This window comes from Hypanus sabinus, chromosome 15, assembly GCF_030144855.1.
Source record: "Hypanus sabinus isolate sHypSab1 chromosome 15, sHypSab1.hap1, whole genome shotgun sequence".
NCBI lineage: Eukaryota > Metazoa > Chordata > Chondrichthyes > Myliobatiformes > Dasyatidae > Hypanus > Hypanus sabinus.
Genome location: NC_082720.1, coordinates 50956266 through 50979312, shown reverse-complemented (window position 1 = coordinate 50979312; position 23047 = coordinate 50956266). Strand labels below are relative to the sequence as shown.

General features: G+C 37.4%; 1 protein-coding gene across 3 annotated transcripts; it reads left to right on the top strand.

The window, feature by feature from the left end:
* Positions 1–128: 128 nt before the first annotated feature.
* LOC132405516 (protein FAM114A2-like) lies at positions 129–21805 on the top strand. Of its 3 annotated transcripts, none has more exons than XM_059990392.1 (15): positions 129–190; positions 1342–1415; positions 5981–6306; positions 6759–6858; positions 9766–9867; positions 11998–12107; positions 12799–12933; positions 15397–15561; positions 15867–15990; positions 16440–16525; positions 17030–17176; positions 17538–17677; positions 18510–18582; positions 18957–19010; positions 20656–21805. In XM_059990392.1, exons 3-15 carry the CDS (start codon positions 5998–6000, stop codon positions 20749–20751), a joined length of 1641 nt encoding a protein of 546 aa, XP_059846375.1. In that variant the 5' UTR covers positions 129–190; positions 1342–1415; positions 5981–5997; the 3' UTR covers positions 20752–21805. The 3 variants fall into 3 exon arrangements, with proteins under 3 accessions (XP_059846375.1, XP_059846374.1, XP_059846373.1); XM_059990391.1 differs by having other exon boundaries at positions 182–241; XM_059990390.1 differs by lacking the exon at positions 129–190 and adding an exon at positions 429–628.
* Positions 21806–23047: the final 1242 nt, after the last annotated feature.

Genomic DNA, 23047 nt, shown 5'->3' with positions numbered 1-23047 from the left:
GTAAGGACGGTAGGGAGGCCTCCCTTGGAGCATGCGCAGTAAGGACGGTAGGGAGGCCTCCCTTGGAGCATGCGCAGTAAGGACGGTACCGGAGGCCTCCCTTGGAGCATGCGCAGTAAGGACTGTACCGGAGGCCTCCCTTGGAGCATGCGCAGTAGTCTGGCGGCATTATCGCTTCCCTGGGTGAAAGGTGAGTGTTGTGGCTGCGTGGCGGTAGCGTAGGCTGCAGTTCAGGAGTCGGGTGAGTCATGGGTTGGTTTTTTAGGTGGGATTACAGTGAGGGCTCTGACCCGATACATAAGGGGAGGTGGGGAGCTTTCATTTCTGCTGCACCTATCACCGTCCTGTTCACTGTCAGTGTAACTAGTGTAGTGACTGCCTTTAAAGCCCGTCTGTCGGGAAGTTCGGAACTGATGGTCACATAAATAGAGAATAATTTGTGTACTTTTCAGTTGAGCACCAGAGTATGAGTCGTCTGACTGGAAAGGTGGAAGACCTCAGCTGTTGATGTAGCATCTATGGAGGCAAAAAGTATAAGTCGACTTTTTTACTTTTTGCTTCCGCAGCTGCTGCTTGACCCCCAAAGTTTTTCCAGCGTTCTGTTTTTATTTGCAGTTTTCTTTGTCTTGTGAGTCTTTCTAATGTGCTAATATTTGGGTTTAGCTTTCTTAATGACGTTATATTACATTCTGGACAGTGAGAAAGTTTTAAAGTTTGGGTAATACATTTTATAATAATACATATTACTAACCATCAAAACGTACATTTTGTTGACATTTTATAGATGGATTTAGCGTCATTGCCAGAAAGGATGAAAAAATAAATTAATTTGCATTATGATGAGTTTTGTAATTGTCTTGGGTTTATGGACAGAAGAATGAAACGTTTTAATTTTGTAGCTTTAATGAGTTTATGAAAACAACAAGTGTTTTAAGAAAATGTAAAATATAAATATACAATTGATACCAGTACCTGGCTTGAAGACAAGAAGAGTTTATTCATCATATACACCTGAAGTGCACTCGATCCTTTTTCAAATTTAAAAGGTTTCTGATATTCAAAAGATGACAAGATTGGGTAAAACAAAGTTTATGTCAGATACCAAGAGCATACTGCAGCAGGTAGCTAGGAATTATGTAAAATGTATAAGCTGAGTAAATATTGAAATATTCAAGAAGTAAAAGATAAAGTATTAAGGAATTCTAGCATCTTTGAAAATCAAATCTAAACCTTATACAAAATAGGACATCTGTGACTGCGTTAAATTCAATGATCTCAGATATCTGCCCTTTCACATTTTCAAGCACCACTACAAGTTAGCTCTGGTTTCTCTCTCCACAGATGTTATCTGACCAATCTGTCTTGGACTCCTCCCTGTCATAAATATCTCCTGTGTTTTTACCTCTTCTCTACAGGTCAGTAAATTTAAAAGTTAGTTGTTAAGTTATTGGAGTTCTTTTTAAGCAATTAACTAGACCAGTTAGAATCTGGGATAATCAGTATGGCTTTCTAAAGAAAGACCATCTCTGACAAAATATATTAAATTTTTTGAGGATTTAGCAAGAAGGATCGGAAAAGTAGTATTTGATATAGTATGTGTGGATGTAAAGTTTTCGACAGGTCCAAAGTTGTATTATGTAATTATTTTATTTATATTATTACATTTGTGTATTGCTTAGTCCAAAATGCAGAAGCTAAGAGTGATAGAAAGATTGGCCTGTGGTTCTTAATGGAAAGGAAGGTGTTCAGCTGCAGGAAGATAGACTTGATCAGATCACTGAGGGAGAAAAATAGCAAATGTTTTTAAAGATGGGTGATATAACTTGTATAGAGAAGTTTTTTTTTAAATTCATTTACTAGATGTGGGTGTCACCAACTAAGCCAGCATTTATTGCCCATCCCTAGTTTCCCTTAAGAAGCTGGTGATGAGCTACCTTCTTGAACTACTGCTGTCCCTGAGGTGTAGGCACACCTACAGAGCTGTTGGGGCGGGTGGGAGGGGGGGAAATTCCATGATTCTGACCCAGTGACTGTGAAGGACCGGTGATATGTTTCCTAGGTGAGTGACTTGGAGGTGAATTTCCAAGTGGTAGTGTTCCCAGGCACCTGCTGTTTTCGTCCTTCTAGACGGAGTCGTCGTGGATCTGGAAGGTGCTGCCTTAGGAACTTTGGTGTGTTGTTGCAGTGTATCTTGTAGATAGGGCACTCTGCTGTAAATGTTCATCTGTGGTGGAGGGATTGGATGCGTGTGCAAGGGTACCAATCAAGTGAGCTGCCTTGTACTGGATGGTGTCAAGCTTCTTGAGTGTTTCCAGAGCTGCACTCATCCAGGTGAGTAGCGAGTATTCCATTACACTCCTGACCTGAGCCTTGTAGATGGTAGACAGGCTTTGGGGAGTCAGGATATGAGTTACAAACCACAGGATTCCTAGCCTTTGACCTGTTCTGGTAGCCACAGTGTTAATATGACTAGACCAGTTCAGTTTCCTGTCAATGGCAATCCCCAGGATGTTGATAGTAGGGGATTCAGTGATGGTGATGCCACTGAATGAAGGGATGATGGTTCGAGTCTCTCTTGGTGGCTCGAATTGAACTGCTTCACTATCTGAGGAGTCACGAATTGTGTAGAACACCATGCAATTATCTGTGAACATCCCTACCTCTGACCTTTTGATGGAAGGAAAGTCATTGATGAAGCAACTGAAGATGTCCTAGGACACTTCCCTGAGGAAGTCCTGCAGTGTTGTCCTGAGGATGAGGTTATTGACCTCCAACCACCACAACCATTTTCCTTTGTATCAGGTATGATTCCAACCAGTGGAGGGTTTCCCCCCTAATTCCCATTGACTCCATTTTACTTAGGGCACCTTGATGCCATATTTGGTCAAATGCTGCCTTGATGTTGAGGGCTATCACTCTCACCAAACCTCTCGTATTCAGCTCCTTGGTCCATGTTTGGACCAAAGTGATGAGATCAGGAGCTGAGTGGCCTTGACTGGGCATCTGTAAGCAGGTTATTGCCGAGTAGGTGCTGCATGATAGCTCTGCTGATGATTGAGAGTAGGCTGATAGACCGGTAATTGGCTGGGTTGGACTTGTCCTGTTTCTTGTGTACAGGACATAGAAGTATACTTTCTACAGGATATAGAGAAGTATGGGTATAGCCAGTGTGAGGGAGATATTGAGTGCGGTGTAGGATCAGGATGACCTGAAAGCATGCATTTAAGGTGAGAGGTAGTGATTTCAAGGGAGATGTGAGGGACAAGTTTTTTCCTACAGAGTGGTGGGTACCTAGAATGTGCTGCTTGGGGTGGTGGTAGAGACAGACGTATTAAAGGATTTCAGAGTTGTTTCGGTATACCATGAGTATGAGGAATATGGAAGGATATGGCTGTTGTGTAGGCAGTCAAGATTAGTTCATTTAGCCACGTGATTATTGATTTAATTGATTTTGCACGATTTTGTGGGCCAAAGGCCTGTTCCTTTGCTGTACTGTTCTATGCTCTTATGTCCACAGATTTTTAGAGGACAAGTTTGTTAAGTAGTTTAAAAAGAAAGCACAGAATGCTTTCCTTGATTATGGGAGAGAAAAAATATATAAATAGAAAATTCAAGCATTGGTAGATGCCTCAAGGGCAGAGGATGTGTCACTGTTGCAGTCCTTTTTTAGGATTTGTCAGTTACTGTAACGGGTTCTGCCAAACCTGGTTACTGTGCTCCACCCCCCTGAACTCACCATAACAAGACTGAATTCAAGAGGACAGTTAATAATGGAGATGCTGATGGATTTATCCTTGGAAAAGGAAATACATGAAAAATTTTCAAAATACAACACTCCTCTTGACGTTTTCACCTTAATGCAAATAAAAATCTCCCTGTTATGGCAGTGCGAACCAAAGGGAAACCAGAAAAGGCCCCACACTGTCTCAGGTCTACATGGCTGGAATGTGCAACAGAAACTCCAGTTTCATCGTTTTTACCAGCACCAAAATGAACCTGCCTTGACTGGGGTTGCCTTATGTGGGAATTGAAAGTTGTTGTGCCATCCAAGCCAAGAGCTAAAGTGTTAGAGGAGCTGCGTGCTGATCATCTAGGCGTCGTCAAAATGAAAGCGTGGGCTTTAAGCTTTGTCTGGTGCCCTGGGATAGATCAACAGATTAAGCAACTTGCCATGCACTGTTGGGGATGTCAACATGTCCAGATGATGCCAAGATAATCTTGCAGAAGAAAGAAGGAAGGTATCCAGAACTATCAGAACCACTTCCTGCAGTCCCAGAATCAACTTTTACAACCACCATGGAGGTGACCCCAGAACCTGAGATTGTTTCACAGCCACAAGTCTCAATTGCCGGCAGAGTGACCCCCCCCCCCCCCAAACTTTTCAAGAAATACATTATCCTGCAAGAGTAAGTAATCCACCACAGTGATTAAATGTTTAGGCCTGAATGGGACAATTTAGAATTTACTATCCTGTGGATGTGTATGTAGTAGTTGTGTGTGTATAACTAGAGAGCAATTTTTTATATATTTGAAGTGAGTGCTTTCTATATTGAGTTGGAGTTTTGCTAAGTGGGGGGAGTGTCATTTAATATTTCAGTAATATTGTAAATATATTGTTTGTTTAAGCATACTTTGTTTATACAAATCATTGAGGGTGATATGTAAAAGTACATGTGGCATATGTCATCACGCCACCAGGTTGTAAGTGTGCAGCTTGTTTTAAGTAAAAACACTTTACGCACATCTCTCAGGCTCTGGGGTTTTTCTTCTGATTCATTTTAGAGTTACAAAACTTAACACCGTACATCTATAGAAATGTGCTAGAGTCATGGCTAAAAATGATATATTTGGAGGAGGGATGGTGTTTGTTCAGCTGATTCTTTGGACAAAGTTAGTTTTATGAGAAGAGATCTAGTCATATGGGCATGTTTGCTGCAATTTAGAAGAATGAGATTATCTTATTGAAGCAAAAACTTTTCACCTTAACAGTTTGAGGGAAAGCTTCCCTTTTGAGTCCGGTTTGATTGTTTGAGTCCAGAACTCAAACAATCTTACTTCACTCTAGGCTTGTGAGTCATTTAGAATTCTCTGTTCCAGAGGATTGTGGACAATAGTGAGTAGATCACAAAACAAAATTGATAGATTTTAGGGCACTGAAGAAAGCAAGGGCTAAGTGGATAGACCAGTATTATTAATTAAGACACTGAAGGTTGACCTTAGTGGAGCTATATAGCCATTTCCTGTGTTGATAGAGTCCTACAGCACAGAAAGTGGCTCTTGGCCTAACTGGTCCATGCTAATCAAGATGTCCCCTCCTAATTAGTCCCATTTGTCAGTGTTTGTCCCATAACCTAAACCTTTCCAACCTACCTGTCACACTGTCCTTTAGATGTTGTTCTACCTACTGCAACCACACTCCACATATGTACATACCTCCTCTGTGTGTAAACAATATATAACAAAAAAAAAAGTGTTGCTCCTCAGTCGCTGTTAAATTTTTCTTCTCTCAACTTACGCCTCCTAGTTCTTGATTTCCTAACCCTGGGAAAAAGACTGAATGCATTAACCTTATCTATGCTCATCATGATTTTATACACTCTATAAGATGGCCTCTCAGTCTCCTACACTTCATGGAATAAAATTCTAGCCTCTCTCACCTCCCCAAAAACTCAGTACCTCATGTCCTGGCAGCATCCTTAAAAATCTTTTCTGCATTCTTTCCAGTTTACTGGCATCTTTACTGGCAGGGTGATCAAAACTGAACAGAATTTTCCAAGCATGGCCTCACCAGCATCCTGTAAAGTAACACCATGATCTCCCAACTTTTTTTTTGATTCAGCCCTGACTGATAAAGGCTGCCTTCACCACCCTGTCTACCAGTTTGTCCATTTTCAGGGAACCATGTACTTGTAAATGTTTCATATCGTTGCCATGTAACCATGTTGATCTTGTGTTAGCAATTGCCAATTAATTTGCTTAGTTTCAGGCGCATCAAAGATGGAGGAAATGGGATCTTCTGAGGTACCAGTGGATAAAGATTCGTCAGGTTCAGAAGGAAGTTTGAGTGGTGCATCAGATATGGGAGAAACTCATAAAAAAGATGTAATGTTGCAGCAATCCAAGTCTGAACTTGTGAAGAACACTACAAACAATGCTCAAGATAAGGACAATGAGTCTGCTGAAAATAAACTTCATATGATTGAAAGTAAAGGAAAGACTTCAGTCGGCATGACAAGAAAGAGACCAGAATCAAAGGGATCCACTCCCGGGATGACTGAACAGCAACCCCCAGGAACTGATGACAAGGTAAACAATATTGGATATTCTTTTCCTCATAATTATTTAGCATTTATTAAGTGCTTCTATGTTGCCTTACTTAAGGAGTTCCCAACCTTTTTTATGCCAGGGACCCCTGTTGTTAATGGACCCCAGGTTAGGGACCCCCTGCCTTAATTGTATTGACAAAAAATTGGCATTGTTGTCCAAAGGATGAATGTCAAAGTGAGAAATCTGATTGTCATTATACCACAATGGTGCTGCTCTAAAGAGCTCATTCTTACCCTTCATCATTAGGCTCTATAATGAGTCAACCTCTAGCTGGGGAAGTGATGACCCCCTTCTGTTAGACTGTTTGGGGTAACGTTTTTTAAAATTATTTCTTACTACTTTTTTAATAGTATATCTGCGCACTTGTAATGCTACTGTGACATTGTCATTTCCTTTGGCATAAATGAAGTAGCTATCTATCTGTTTTGCAGTCAAAAGTCGTCTCTGATCAGGAGGCAGGAAGTTGGGGCTACTGGGGAAATTGGGGGAAGTCACTGCTTACTACAGCAACAGCCACAGTAGCATCTGTTGGTGAGTTCACTGGGGTTCTTTTAAAAATATAATTTCTGCAAGATTTGATGACTGTTGTATTTCTAGAAGGTTTCTTGACTTCTTTGGTAATGTGTATACAACTGCAAATTCTCCCAAACAATGGGATGTGACATCAGTTGGGGGCCTGGATGTCAGACATAATTGCGGTTGGACCAAATTCTCAGTACATCTTACAATTACTTGGCCTCTAACCCTCAGTTGAACTGCCTTTGAACTCCAGGATTTCAGGTGAAGCTTACTGCCGTTCAGCTTGAGGGGTAGTCAGAACCCTGGTGGTAGAGAATGTGGGAGATGAATAGGAGGAAAGAGTTTGAATATGGGAATGGGGGGGGGGGGGGGTAGAAAGTTGAAGAAAAAGAAATTAATGGGAATGTGATGTGACAGAAGAGGACAGGTTGGGATGTGTGTAGTAATTTGAGTTAATAGAAAGTCACACTGAATGGAGGAGGGGAAGATGTGAACTGAGAGCAAATAAACTCTAAAATCTCTTCTGTCTGGCCCTTCCCCCAAACACACCTCTTTTCCAATGCGCACCATCTCTTACAGTGGGTGACATCCATTTCTCCATTGTTAACATAGAATATTGGAGATACCAGTTTTTATTTTCAAAGTAAGGATGGAGCAACAATGAACTTGGATTTTTTGAAATAATAAATTAAGTGTTGCTTCTTACTAGATTGCATTTGCTCCATTTAGATTTTGGAACTTATTTGCTTGCTTTTTAAGTAGAAGCTGCAGTAGGCCTTTTGGTCCTTTGAGAAGACTGAGTCAAAAGATTGTAATTAACCTTTTATTTGCGTACTTCATTGCTACACTGTTTGATGCCTTGAATATTTAAAACCATGTCTCTGTCTTGTATGTAGTTCAAAACTCAGCTTCACAGCCTACTTGACTCTAGCCTCCTATGAATATTTTATAACTGCAGGCTTTTTGTGTCATTGGCATGCACCCAACAGACTGGCAAAGCAGAGACAATTTTTTGACCAGCGTCCCATCCACAGTGTTTGACCCTGAGCACACAATCCTTGCCAATTCAGTGATCCATGGCCCTCCTTTGTGCATCTAACTAGCAGCTATCTCAAAACACTGGAAAAACACTGCCAATACTTTGGCCACAAAATCTTCTGAATTCCCTGGAAGGTTAAGTGAGCTAAAGCTATACCCTTGCCTAGGCCAATATTGAATTCCTTGTTAGTGTCATATCACCTAACTGGACAGGCCTAATTTTTTTATGCACGCAGCACCAGACTCCTGAAGCAGTCACACTTTTCAGAGCTCTCCCAGGAATAGAGATTAAAGGCAGATAGATTAAAGAAGCCAAGGATGTTCTCAGTCTCCTTGAAGAAAAGCATCACTGCCACTCTTCTGAGAATATTTTGTTCATGATCATGGGAGAAGGGAGACGAGGCATTGGGGATGTTATTGAGATGCTCAAGGCGTTCATCAAGAGCTCATAGAAGACCCAGATAAGCAGTAGAAGGGCAACTGCAAACTGCCCATTCATGCAGTCCAATAGCTATCACCTGACCCTCTTTCCCACCTTGGTAACATGACTCACTTCAGAATCCACAAAATGGGAATGGAAGTAAGTCATCCTCTATTTCCCAGGGAGTTCCTCAAGGGAAAGTACATTTCCAATTTGCATTCTTGCTATTCTGTGGTCTCTATGGATATCATTACTGATTAATCCCAGATTAGCTCTTTCACATTACAGTTTGCTGAAACCGATTAACATAATTTTTTAACAAAAATTAGTTTGTGTATGGTGGGGAACAAATTCAGAAAATCAATCACTTGAAAGAGCAGTAAGTTTACCTCTTCCTCCACCTCTACTACATGACATTAACAATATTAACATTTAATTTTTCTAACACACTTTGTAATTGGACTTGAATCTAATGACTTGCATCTCTGAAGCTTCAAAATCCGAAAGTTAATTAAAATCACTTAAAACTGACTATAACATGATAATGAAATACCTTGATGCTTTTCTTTGTCAGAAGTTCGATAATGCAACTTATTTCGATCAGCCAAGTTGTGATTTGGGATGAATTTAAAAAGTACATGAGAAGATTTGGTAGAGAACATTGTCAGATTAGCTCAATTAATCATAGAATAACCTCAAATACTAACAAAAAGAGGCATTTTTAGTCATCTTTTTAACTTCAAATAATTTCAAGAATTTTTGTGGAGGGAAAAGGTGCAGATTTAAAAATCTTTATCTCAGTTATTTTATCCTATATTTTTCTGTTTCATCTAGGGAATGATTTGCTTAGTCTTTGATCTTGTTATCAGGTAGGGTTGTGAACAGTAATACTTCCCATCTCTTCATTGCATTTCAAGTGAATGGATGTTTGTATTAGGTATAAAATACTACCTTGATTTGAAATTGAATTTAAAAGGAAAATAAATGAAAAAAGTGAAGCAGTGAAGCAATTGCAGAGGCAAATGGGTTGATGAAAGATTTTTGTCGAGACCTGACGAAGGGTCTCGACCCGACACATCGACAGCGCTTCTCCCTATAGGTGCTGCCTGGCCTGCTGCGTTCCGCCAGCATCTTGTGTGTGTTCCTTGAATTTCCAGCATCTGCAGATTTCCTCGTGTTTGCCTGATGAAAGATTTTGATTTGTTGCCTCAAATCCTGCTCTGGAAATTTCTGATAGGACATAGTATTCAGTAAAACAGAAGAATCCTCCCTGTTTGCTGACTTGGTTTCCAGTACAAAATAAAGATAAATTTATAATGGTTACAATGACTGCTGATTTTCACAGCAAGTGTAAGTAAGTTGGCAACAGTTGGGGTAAACTCTATCCTTAGTTGGGCAACACCAAGTTTTCTGTTCTGTAAACTTATTAACTATTTAATATGTCTATTTTATTGCTGTAGGTCATGGAATTTCCCATGTGATCGAAAAAGCTGAGTCCTCTCTTGGAATTCCCAGCCCTACAGAAGTTTCAGCAGAAGCAAGATTATCTGATGGGGACAAAGGTAGTCATTTGATAATGGAATTATTTCTAGCTTCTGAAAGGGTATCATCCAGAAATAATTAAATTGTGAAATGGTGAAGGATTACAAGGCCAATGACAATCTTATTTAATCTTATTGAATAATCTTCTGCTCTGCCTCTCTATTTTTGATATATGTGTGAGCTGATGTGACTTCCCTCCTCTGGTATCTTTTTTTTCTGATTCCATTGGCTGTGGATATCTTGCCTAATCAGCTGTTCCTTGTAGGATTTGGGAAATGGCCATGCTAAATGACCCAACATTTTCTAAGTTTCCTACTACAAAAAAGAAACGAAGAATTGCATACTCATGTCCATATAGCATGTCTGGACAAATAAAGGGATTAGCAGGGATGCCATCTTGAGCATTTTGCTGAAATTGGTTGTTTGCTGTAGTTGCTTTCCCTAATCAGATTTCCCTGAGGGAAAATGACAGCCATTCAGTTTAGGAATGAATCATGAGTTCATTGTTGTTGGGCATAAAGTTAAGCACAGTCTTAGTGTCCAGTGCCTGTTGTATCTTTTTTACAATTCACAACAATGTTTTTCAAACTGAGATGAATTCATAATAAAAATCATTAAATCAACATCTGCTGTACACAGTTGACACTGTATATGTCCAGTGTAATGAATCGCAGATCATAAGCAAGTTATCTGATACATGTACTGTCTTATATATACACTAACTTTGACATGCAAATGAAAACGGAGGCATCCAAAATATATGTGAATAATAACGGTATATACATAGTGGATTGTTTTTGCTCCATCAGTGAGATACTTTATCTCTCTTTTGGTCTTAACAACTTGATGTGAAAATCAGCAAATCCTCCTTTTTATCTTTAGAAATCTCAGCTCGTGTGATTTGAACAATAGGCAGCTAACCATGAACACAAAGCAGTTTTTAGTTCTTGGTACTCTTATGACAGTGGTTTTAAATCTAAGTTGTATGTTCCAGGCAGGAACAAAAATAGAACAGCATCTTCTTTTAATATCTCAATAAAATCCTTGGAATTACTTGGAGACAAATGGAACAAAACGAAATCTGTGAGAGAATCCACCTGCTTCCAGTGGCTGGGGCGTGTGGAGCACATATTTCTTTCATCTGCTGAAGCTTTGCCTTTGGTGCAGAGAAAGGCTAAATAACCAGAGGTCGTGGGTTAAGGATAAAGGGGAAAAGTTTAAAGGGGACATTTTGAGGGGAGAGCTTGTTCACACAGAGAGTGGTGGGAGTGTGGAATGAGCTGCCAGATGAAGTGGTAAATGCGGGCTCACTTTTAACATTTCAGAAAAACTTGGACAGGTACATGGATGAGAGGAGTATGGAGGGATATGGGCCAGGTGCAGGTCAGTGGAACTAGGCAGAAAAAAGGTTCGGCTCAGCTGAATTAGAGGCCCAAAGGAACTGTTTCTGTGCTGTAATGTTCTATGGTTTTATAGTTATACTGCAGTGAAAAGATCATGCAAGGTCAGTATGCATTCTTACTGACAACCAAAACAGCCTAGAGCATATCTACTTAATCTGGAGAAACCGGGTGAATGCTTTTGCAGTCATAGAAAGCTACAGAAACTACATGTTGAAACTTTGCCTTCCATCTAGCCAAGAGGAAGTTTTGCTGCTGGCAGAACGGGATCTTTTACCAGGGTATGCTGGAAAATGTTGACATAATACATCACCACCTTGCATTTGCAAAGTTAGTCATAGTCACACAGTACAGAAAGGAGCTCTTTTGTACCATGCCAATGATGAAGCACCCATTTAACTAATCCCATGTTATTCTTCCCACATTCCCATCGACTTCCCCAAATTCTGTCACTCCACTTGCATACCCAGGACAATTTACAGGGCCTTTTGACTTGCGCATTATTGGGAATGTGGGAGGAAACCAAGACAATGTGAGCCTGGGTCACTATCACTGTGAAGCAACTACTTTCATTAGCTGCACCAGTGTCCTACCATGTTGGACCACCACTTTGAAGAGGTGATAAACAGAGGACCACAAAAATCCAAGTAATTGAGGATGCATGTTTCTTTGTATTAGTAATACATAATGTGTGTCTAATTATATTTAGCAATAATTTAAGAGCTGAAGAACTTTTTTTTTGTAAAACAGCAGGATTAGAGGACTCTGAAAAAGGCCCCAAAACTGAAGATGAATCTTCCTCTCCAACCAGTGGGGCATTTGGGATGTTTTCTACCATTACCACTGCGGTTCAGAACACAGTGAGTTTAATTAATGTTAATAACATTCAAATGTCTAATTATCTCTAGTGATAACTTTATTTTAGAAAACTGAATTATAACTCGTTTTCTTATTGCAGTCACCAAATTTCTAATTCTTTTTGTCTGCTTTTAATGAAATTGGTATTTTTCAATTGATTTTTGCATTTAAATCTATTTTTCTATAATGTGGTTTAAATTTCACATTGTCATGAAATAATTCCATAACTATCTAAAATATTAGAACTTTCTATGATTAATTATTTGATTAATATGCATAGCAATATAATTTACTCAATACTTTTAAAGGTGCATTGTTAATCAAAAACTGCAGATGCTACAGGAGTTCTCTTAACCCTCCCAGTTATAATATTCATATCCAAATAAGGCCTGCATTACAACCCAGGGAAAAAAAATGTATGGCATTGTTTTAGAATTTAAGTCATTCATTATGGAATGTCGTGCTTAAATAAGTATGAAGGGAATGTTTACATTTCTGACTAACATTTACATAAAAGTTGATGTATCTGAGAGGGCAGTTGGTTTCATGTTCTCTTGTGCTGTAGACTCAAAACTTTAAAGGCCTTTAATATTAATGTTTACACTGACTGTTAATTGAAAGCATTTAATTATAAGAGGTTTTTTTTTACATATTTATGCTAGGCAGTATTAATATTGATAACTTTATTTCCAGGGGAGAACTGTACTAAGTGGTGGTTTGGATGCCCTTGAGTTCATTGGTAAGAAAACCATGGATGTTATTGCAGAAGGAGATCCTGGATTCAAGAAAACACGAGGCCTGATGTACAGAACAACCACATTGTCTCAGGTGCACATTCAACTTTGATTAAATTTAAATTATCATTTTTTAATTTTATGTGTCTGAACATGTCATGGGACTCACCGTGACGTGACTGATGCAGCCATGGCACTTTCCATATTTTATCATATGATGTTAAGGAAGGAGATGTTACGCATGTTCCATCTTCATCAACGGTACTGAGATTGAGAGTTTGGAGTCCAATAGCCTGTCCTGGTTCAACCACATAGATGCTACAGCCAAGAAAGCTCATCAACACCTCAGCCTCCTCAGGAGGTAAAAGAAATTTGGCTTGTTGCCATTAACCCTTTCCAATTCTTATTGAAGCACCTATCTGGATGTATCATGGCATAGTGTGGCAACTTCTCTGCCAATGACCACAAGAAACTGCAGCGTGTCATGGACATAGCTGTCCATATTTCTCACTGCCTTGGCAAAGTACAGTACTCAATATAATCAGAGATATTACCTGCTCTGGACATTCATCCGCCTCCCTTCTTCCATCATGCAGAAAGTACAAAAGCCTGAAAGCACAGTCCATCAGGTTCAAGGACCGCTTCTATCCTGCTGTTAAAAGATTATGAATGGTCTCCTGACTCCTGACCTCACAGTCTGCCTCATTATGATCTGGAAGCTTTATTATCTACCTGCACTGTACTTTCTCTGTAACTCTTCCACTTTCTTCTGCATTCTGTTACTGTTTTACACAGTACTACCTCAATGCACTTTGTAATAACTTCATCTGTGTGAAGAGTTACGCAAGTATGCAAGACAAGCTTTTCGCTGAACCCACAATAATAAACCAATTCTAATATTTATGATCTTATTTAATCTTAATTGCAAACGTTTGTGCAGGTGTATGACTGTTCGTAAGGAAATGTGTATTGATTTCCAGAGCAGACAGAACTTGCCTGAGAACACCTCCAAAGGCTTTTTGTTTGCATTAGACAAGTCTTCTGTAGTAACGGCATAGAGTGGAAGATTTGTTTTATACTTTTCAACATTGGGTCTTTGATTTATGATATTTTTCTAAGTGAAAATTTTTCCTTTTTTTGGGACAGTTTCCATGGAAATCAAAATTTAGTATGCATATATTTATGCTTTTTAATATATAGACTGAAATTTTATGATCCACATCTTTAGCTGTATAATTTGTGAGTAAGACAAGTTATTGAAAATTGGGATGATATATTAGTATATCTATAGGTATTAGAATCGTGTGAAGGGAAAGTCAGAAGTACAATGACAGTGGGAAGGATAACCCAGAGGTGTAACAAAGGTTGCTAGTTTAAGAAGCACAGTCTTTGGATGTTTGTAATGGCAAGGATAATTAAGCAGCAGGAGAAAGGGAATGGAAAATGGCATTCTGTATGACAATAGCCAGGGAGGTTTCTTGTGCTAGTACATTTGATAACATTCAGTGTGGGAATAATTGTTGAAAAGCGGCTACAGCAAAAAAGAGATAATAGACAATAGGTGCAGAAGTAGACCATTCGGCCCCTCGAGCCTGCACCACCATTCTGAGATCATGGCTGATCATCTACTATCAATACTCAGTTCCTGCCTTGTCCCCATATCCCTTGATTCCCCTATCCATAAGATACCTATCTAGCTCCTTCTTGAAAGCATCCAGAGAATTGGCCTCCACTGCCTTCCGAGGCAGTGCATTCCAGACCCCCACAACTCTCTGGGAGAAGAAGTTTTTCCTTAACTCTGTCCTAAATGACCTACCCCTTATTCTCAAACCATGCCCTCTGGTACTGGATTCTCCCAGCATCTGGAATGTATTTCCTGTCTCTATCTTGTCCAATCCCTTAATAATCTTAAATGTTGCAATCAGGTCCCCTCTCAATCTCCTTAATTCCAGCGTGTACAAACCCAGTCTCTCTAACCTCTCTGCGTAAGACAGTCCGGACATCCCAGGAATTAACCTTGTGAATCTACGCTGCACTTCCTCCACAGCCAGGATGTCCTTCCTTAACCTTGGAGACCAAAACAATACTCCATGTGTGGTAAATGACACTGAAGAAAGCAATGAGATAGTATTTTGTACTTGGGAATACTATTTTAGAATTTCTTGAGCATTTTTTTAGTCATTCGTATTATAACATTCAACTGAAATAATTGTAAGCACGAGGTGTCTGCTGATGTTGGAAGTCCAAAGCAAAGCACACAAAATGCTGGAGGAACTCAGCTGGTCAGGCAGCATCTAGGGAAATGAGTGAGCAGTCAACGTTTTGGGCTGAGACCCTTTTTCAGGACTGGAATGGAAGGGAAAAGATGCCAGAATAAAATGCTAGGGAGATGTTGAGGTTGCAAGCAAGAACTGAAATATTTGTCAGTATTCTAAATTTCAGACAACCATTCACTTGAAGATGAATCAACTGAGTAAGCAATGAATTTCATATTCATTCCACTTTCCTATAGAGAATACTGTCTTGAGGTTATTCTGCTTGAATTTTCTCTACATAGGTTCTGAGGGAAGCAAAAGAAAGAGAACAACAACAACAGCAAACAGCTGATGATCTTTCTGTAGATGTACAAAAGAAAGCTAATTATGGAATTTTGTTCGATGAATTTCAAGGTCTATCCCATCTGGAAGCTTTGGAAATTTTGTCCAATGAAAGTGAACTAAAGGTAAATCAGGAAAAAGAAAATAGTTACATTTTTGCCTGTTTCTTCAGTATTATTTCCAGTTTTGCTTTTGACATTGAACCCAGGCCCCCAATTCTAAATACTACTTTCTTGGAGGACCCAGAAATGCTACATTAGTATATTTTGTGATTAAGTTTAAATTTGTTAATTATTGAGAATGTATGTTTGTTGCACATATATTTTAATGTGCTCTGTGTACCTGAAGATTTCATTAAGGTGTAAAGTATTGTTTTAGCATGCCTAGTGCTGATCATATTCACTCAAGAAATGTTTATTACTTTCCATAGGTTAGATCAGTGGTTAATTCCCTGTCTGGAGAAGCTGTTGAAAAATTGAAGGAAGAATTGGAGACTATTAAAGAAGCTTTTGCTTTGGTTGAATTTGATGAGGAGGAGGAAGAAGGGAATGAAGGTACAACATACAGCTTTTTAGTGCTGTCAGCTTTTCATTGCTACTGACTGATTTTCCTCAGCCTGTTTATAATCCTTATTAGTTTGAAATGGTTTGTGTTATCAAAAAAAAACCTTATTACCTTTTATATTCAGTCCCGTTTATAAAATTGTCCCGTGTCCTTTTTTTAATTACCTTATCAACTTGCTAAAACTCCTTTGAGATAACTTGTGCATTTGCACTTTGTCTGTACAATTGTCCTATAAACAACAGGTTTTCTGTTATATTGCCTCTCTGTATTGTTCCTCCCATTATCCGCCTTTTTAAACAGGAACATTATGTCCATCAATCTTTTGGAGCTATTGACTGAATGCCTCAGAGCAAATAAGAATGAGTGATAAATAATGCTTTGTCAGTTTCATCCTGAGAATAAATGTCTTCCATAGCTGAAGATTATTTTGGTTTTGCAGGAGATGATGGGTCTGGATTTGTAAAAGAAATATCTGATTTGTTATCAGAGCTGCATGTAGCTGTGACATCTGACAAACTGGGCAAAGTAAGTGTATATTGATTTCTCTGTCACTAAAATAATTTTATTGGTGTAGTTTCCTGCAGCTTCATTTCTTTTATGGGGGGGGAAACAATTCAGTTATTGTAATTAGGGGTAGAGTGTTTCAGTTATTGATACAGTTTTAATCAGAAAACAAATTGAAGCTAATAAGCAACCACTTGTAAGCCAAATTTTGCACATTTTGCCTGGCATTTACAAAATAATAATGTTCCATGTTTTTGAGAACAAATATTCTTTTAAGTCCATAATGAATCAGGTGGCATGTTTCTGTATTTAAGTTATTTGATTTTAAAAAGAATTACCAATTATTGTTATCTTGCTGAATTAAGTAGCACAGAATCCTTTCCGTGTTTGGCAACATGACATGTTTATTTTATTAATGTTGGCACAACATATGCCTGTCATCTTGATGCGCTTCATGTTAAATCTTTAGGGAGGTTATGTTGTTCTCTTGTGTTCTGAATTATTCAAAATTTGTGTTTGTTTCAGGCTAAAAAGAATGCAAATGATTGTATAATTGAAGTAAACTCTCTCTCACTGGTACAAATAGAAATGGCATCAGAAGATAAAGAGAAAGAAGGACAGAATGAGAAATCTATATCGGGCTTGCATAGGGATCACAAAATTTCAGTTGAGGTAATATATTAGTGGCCACTTTTATAATTTTAAGAGAAAGCTTAACCTATTATGTAAATAACAAATGCTAATTCTTTTACATATGGTTCAGTATGCGTCATACTTAAACCACAGATACTTAAGTACATCATATTCACTGCTCTTTTTGTATTTTTGTGTTGGTTTAGTCTTTTCCCATCCTGAAGTGTTATATAAAAGGGAAAATAAAATTTTGTTATCAAATTTCAATTTGTTATGTGGTTTACCAATAAAATAGTTTGGTTTGCTTTTTTCTTGGTTGTAAGTATTAATTGAGCACAGGAAAATTACACTTGGTGTTCTAACTCAAATTTTGATTTATTTATGTCTGTGTGCTTCACAGAATATCCATACATCTGCCGTCAGAAGTTTGGCAGAGCTCACAGCTAGGTCCATTGAACAGTTCCATAAAGTGGCAGAACTAATTCTTCACAGCCAGAACCAGGATGTGGGGGTATTGGACCATGCCAAAACTTTATCTAAGTATGAAATTTTAAACTTTTCATAAAATGCACAGAAGAGACTCAATTTAGGATTTTAATGATGGTTAGCTAGTGCAAGTGGAATCATGTGTACTTTAAAAGAAAACTGATACTATGAATCCTAGTTTTGCATTGTATATGTGAAGGAACAGTATAACTTGGGAATTTCATATACCAACAGATTAACTTGGTCTTGGATTATATATTATTTGTTTCTAAATTGACAATCCATTTACACGCTGGCAAATAATTATTATCAAGGGCATGATATTAGGCTAGATGCCAATTTTTATCACTTGTGCCAAGTCCCACTTTCATTTTGTGAATCATTTCAGGTGTCAGGTAAATAAAGCCAATAAAATGGTCAATAATATTTTGAATGACATAATTGATCATGAGATCCTTGGAGAGTAAATAAATTTAAATGCCATATGCCTAAGCCATGTTTCTGGTTCTGACTATTCTGTTGTAGAAAGGATACTTGAAAGTGTAAAATGCACTGAACTTGATCCGTAAAAATACTGTGATTTTAGCCTCAGTTATCTAATTTGTCAATGACTAGATTTCTTTTTAGGGTGATAAATCATACACTTTGCCTACCTGGATAGGGTTTATCCATTGAGGTAGACCTTTGTAAGTGCAAAGAAACTTGCAATACATCATTCAAATTCCCCTGACTGTTTATTATTACATGCTGAGTTACTCCTACTCTCTTACCTCCTTCAAATGAATGATAAGATATAATTCAAAATATTTTATGGAAGAAAATAATCTGTCGAGTTGTAATACTTGATTGTGGAGCATTAATTTCTAATTTCATTTTTTCTTTACAGATTGACTGTTGTCTTGTGTAAGGAAGTGGCTGTCCTTTCGAAACAGTTCACGACTTGTTTAACAAAGATAGGGGTAAGAAGCAACTTTTTCTTTTACAGGAGTTTTTATAAAATCTGTTGATGAGGATGATGATGTAATATAGAAATCACACCTAAAGACATCTCAGTTGGCTTTGCATTGCATTGTTTGACCTCAGTTGTCTTGGTTATTTGGGATATTGCATTCGCTGAATTTACTTGTGAAAACCTCTGGTGGATGGAAGAAAATAGTAAAAGTGATCATTTGTGTGCACATTTCATTGAAGCACAGCATACTTGTTGGACTCTAATTCTAGATGTGTTAAAATTTCTTAAACATGATTTAGTTAGAAAAATAGTATGTAATAATTGACTTTTAATTTTTTATTCTATTTTAATATAAAACATCTTCAATTAATTTCTTTACAGGTTAAAGAGAAGGCAGACGTTCTTAATCCATTAATTACTGGAGTATTTTTGGAGGTAAATTTCTTCCAATTAGTGAGCTTAGACAACTTTTTCCAGAATTCCACTACTTATGCACATAGTTGACCAAACTTTAGATCTGCTGATTCAAAATCAGTAGATTATATGTAGATTAAGAATAAACAAATGTATATTCCTTGTGAATGTTGTACATGTTTGAAGTGCCTTCTCAAATCAGATATTAAATCAAGATGCCCCCTAGCTAATATATCTAGAAATAAAACATTCCTCGGTATTATTTCAAGAAGGGATGCCAAAACTACACCCATTAACACAACTAAAAACCAGTGTAACTGATCACTTATTCGTACATGATTTTAGATTTTTGCTGTGTCCAAATCAGATTTCTGTTTCTCGTAAGTAACATTAACTATATTTAAGCAAAATCTCATTGGCCAAAACCAAGGCCCAAATGACATTCATGTTGCTATATAAGTAAGGTTTATATAACATTTAGTTGGAATCCAAACTATTAATTTATGAATTTTATTTTCACAATTAAAATTAATTCATTGGTTTTAGTAGCAGATTATACTACAGTGTCTTTTTGGATAATAACAGAAATATATTTAGTGGTCACTTCATTATTGGTTTGGAAATCATACTATGCATGTGTTGAGTGATTACACTTCAAAAAGCCATCACAGGATACAACCACCAAAAGGAGTATTTAACTGATATAAATGCAAAGTTTTCCAAAACATCAAGGATGATTTGGGTAATTTTTATTATAGATCTTTGACAGTATTACAGTATATAGCAACTTGAAAATTTGAGTTTGACAACAAGCTTCTGAGATAGCATGTATATCAGTACAACATAAGTAGGACATATCCATTCAGCCCCTCTTGTTGTTCTACCATTTAGTGAAATCATACCTGACTATTTTTTTTGCTTCAGTGCCACTTTTCTACATAACCCCATATATTTTAAGCCTGTAATTTTTTTTAGATTTCCAAATTATGTCTAAAATGTACTCATTAACTCATCTACAGTACTCTTGGGTAGAGAATTACAAAGATATATTACCCTCTGGGTGAAGAAATTTCTAACAAATTCTGTCCTGTATAACTTACTCCTATTTTAAAGTTGTGACTGAATTCAAGATGCCATTGGTAGGAAAACACCGAACTCCACGTCGACTCATTCTAGCTCTTTAAGAATCTTGTATGTTTCAATGAGGTTCAGTCATATGCTTTTAAGCCGTAGAGTATTGGTGCAGTCTCTTTAATTTCTCATTGTACTTAAACACAGGAAATGCTAGGAAAACTCAGCAGGTCAAACGTCATCTGTAGAGAAAGAAATAGTTAATATTTTGGGTTGGTGGCCTAACCAGGCTATACTGATCACAGATGCAGAATATAATGACAACTTTGCAGTTTATCTTATCTCATTTTCCCTTCAACCTTTGCAAGTGAAGTTTCAACAAAAGAGAAAAACAAGTTTGACACTGTAGTATGTTTATTTAAAACTTGTGATTGCTGCATCATGGAATTTAGTAAAGTTGATCTTGCAGCATGAATAAGGAGGAACATTTGCAAAATCCATCGGTGCTAACTCAATTGTAAATATAATTGTTCTTTTGGCCAAAGGAAAATCCTGCTTTTCAGCATTTTGTAAATGGTTCAAACTTCTCTTTCAGGCCTCCAACAGTGCAACCTACATTCAGGATGCATTTCAGCTGCTGCTTCCAATTCTTCAAATTTCTCAAATTCAGACTTGCTTGAACACAACGTAATGACTGGCTTAATTTACTTTGCCATGAAATTTTTAAAAACCTGTAAGTTTTATCACAAAAAAATCATGTACCAGTATGGATTGTTTTAAGATGCATTTTGTAACACTCAAAATGTTTTTCAGAGAGGGCAGGGAGATGATTTCCAGGTGAATTGCCTTTCTCTAAAAATCCATTGCTGTATGAATGTACTAAGGTATTGGGTTATAATCTCCAGCATATAATATTATGGTTTCTTTCTGTGCATCGAAGAAAGTTTCCTGTTTCTCATAATTCCTTCCAGATTGATTGCTGAGGAACAAAAATGATATAAGTATAATAGCAATGTTATTTTTCATTACTGATCTTTCTACAGAATGACATGTATATTGGCTAATACTACATGTAAATTAGAAAATAATTCAGAGAATATTTAAGTGGAAATGCTGTGCCACAAATTATGTCGTTTACCAGTTTTCACTGGCTGGTCATTTGACCAAATACCACTTTATGCACTTCTATATTTTTTTATCATTGCCTCCAAAAATTTTCAAACAAATTCACAAACAGAAACAAGCAGATTAATGTGAATACTATGCTATGGAGTATAACTGAGTATGCAGCATTTTCATTTGTGTTTTTCTACATATCACTCCAATGTAATACACTTTGTACTTAAAGCACTATAGCTTATTCTTCGAAGTATGCATTTTGCCATTTAAAGAAATATTCTGCGAGATAAGATGACGTGGTTTATAAAGCCAATGGTTTTTTAATTTCTTAATTTGTTCGTAGGGATAATATATTTCTAGTCTCTTTGCAATATTATTCATTGCCTGCAAAGGATGATGCCAGTGAATATAGGAATGAGTTTTGAAATTTATTTTTTGCATTATTATCAATCATCTTTTACTATCATTAGTGTATTTAACACTTAATGGGAAAGCAGCAACATCCTGGTATCCAGCTGCTTGAGATCTCATTTCCTGTCATTCACTTGAGTTCATAATTACATTGTTCATGAAGTATACTATTTGCTATGCTTAATTAGGTCTAATGTCACCTGCAGGAAATAGTGTACTGTATTTCCAGTTTTGGATACTGAATAGCCATCGGAGTAGAACTGAAGTATAACTTCAGTTCTCCGGTATCTAGTATATTCCTATAATGTCAGAGGTTTTTGTTGCTGATGTGCATTTCTCAGAATTAAAGTTTTTAAAACCTGGAAGTTTATAATTTATTGGGCTGTATTTTGTTTGTAATAACTTTTGAGAGCCTTTTCACAAATGTTGCCTTTTATAAGTATAAATAGTTGCTTCAAAATTTTTGACATATCAAACTTTAGGTTAAAAGCTTTTGTAAACAATCAAATAGTTAAAATTAAAGTTTCTGATATCTGTTTTGATCATTTGAGAGTTGTTCAGGAACTGTTAAGCTCTAGTCACTAGTTTGTAAACCACAGGCTGATAATGAAATGCCAAGTATACTCAGAAGCCACTAAATAGAGAATTTATTTGAGTTTCACTTAATAAATCAGTGTGTATTAATTACAAAAGGAGTGAGTTTGGCTGTTGATTTGCATGCTGATATCGACCAGTTGAATTTGAGTGTCAAAGCTAAATGGGTCTATGGATAGATAATATGCCAGAGGCTAATTGTTTCAGGCCGCAAAAATAATGCTGCACTTAAATGTTATGCTTTTGCATCTTTGTATATTCATTATAAATTCCCTTGTTCATAAATGTAGTAGAAGTTGTCTATGAAACATGAGCTTTGAATTGTCTCTCAAACTCAGGATGATCCAGTTCTACTTCAGCTAGTTAAATTCTTCAGATGTTGCCATTGTGATTGTCGACTGAAATGTGGCAAGATCTTAAAAATGGCAAAGGTATCAAATATGTTTGTTTTTGGCTGAGGGAGACATGTTGTCCAAAACACCCCACTTCTTCAATTAGGGTCATGGAACATTTGCCAGAGAGGATCTGAGTTTGTCACAGTGAAAACACTGTCTTTTTATTGAACTTTACAGTCTCCCGAGTATAAGTGTTAAGGTGTGAAATGTAGCTCAGTTTGTAACTATCCTACTCTGGTGGAATTGCAACCCCCCTTACTTGGCATGCTGTAAATACAGTGTCACTGATAGAGCATCAGATGTGGACCCATTAAATCTCATATCTCCCAAGACTCCAATAGGTGGTGTCATTTTTCAGTTGACCAGTTTGCAGCAACTCAGATGAATCCGAGTAGCTCAGCAGTAAAGCGTTCTGTATGCTATGCTGTTGGAATCTTTAGTGATCCAAGACTTTCAGTGCATTTGGTT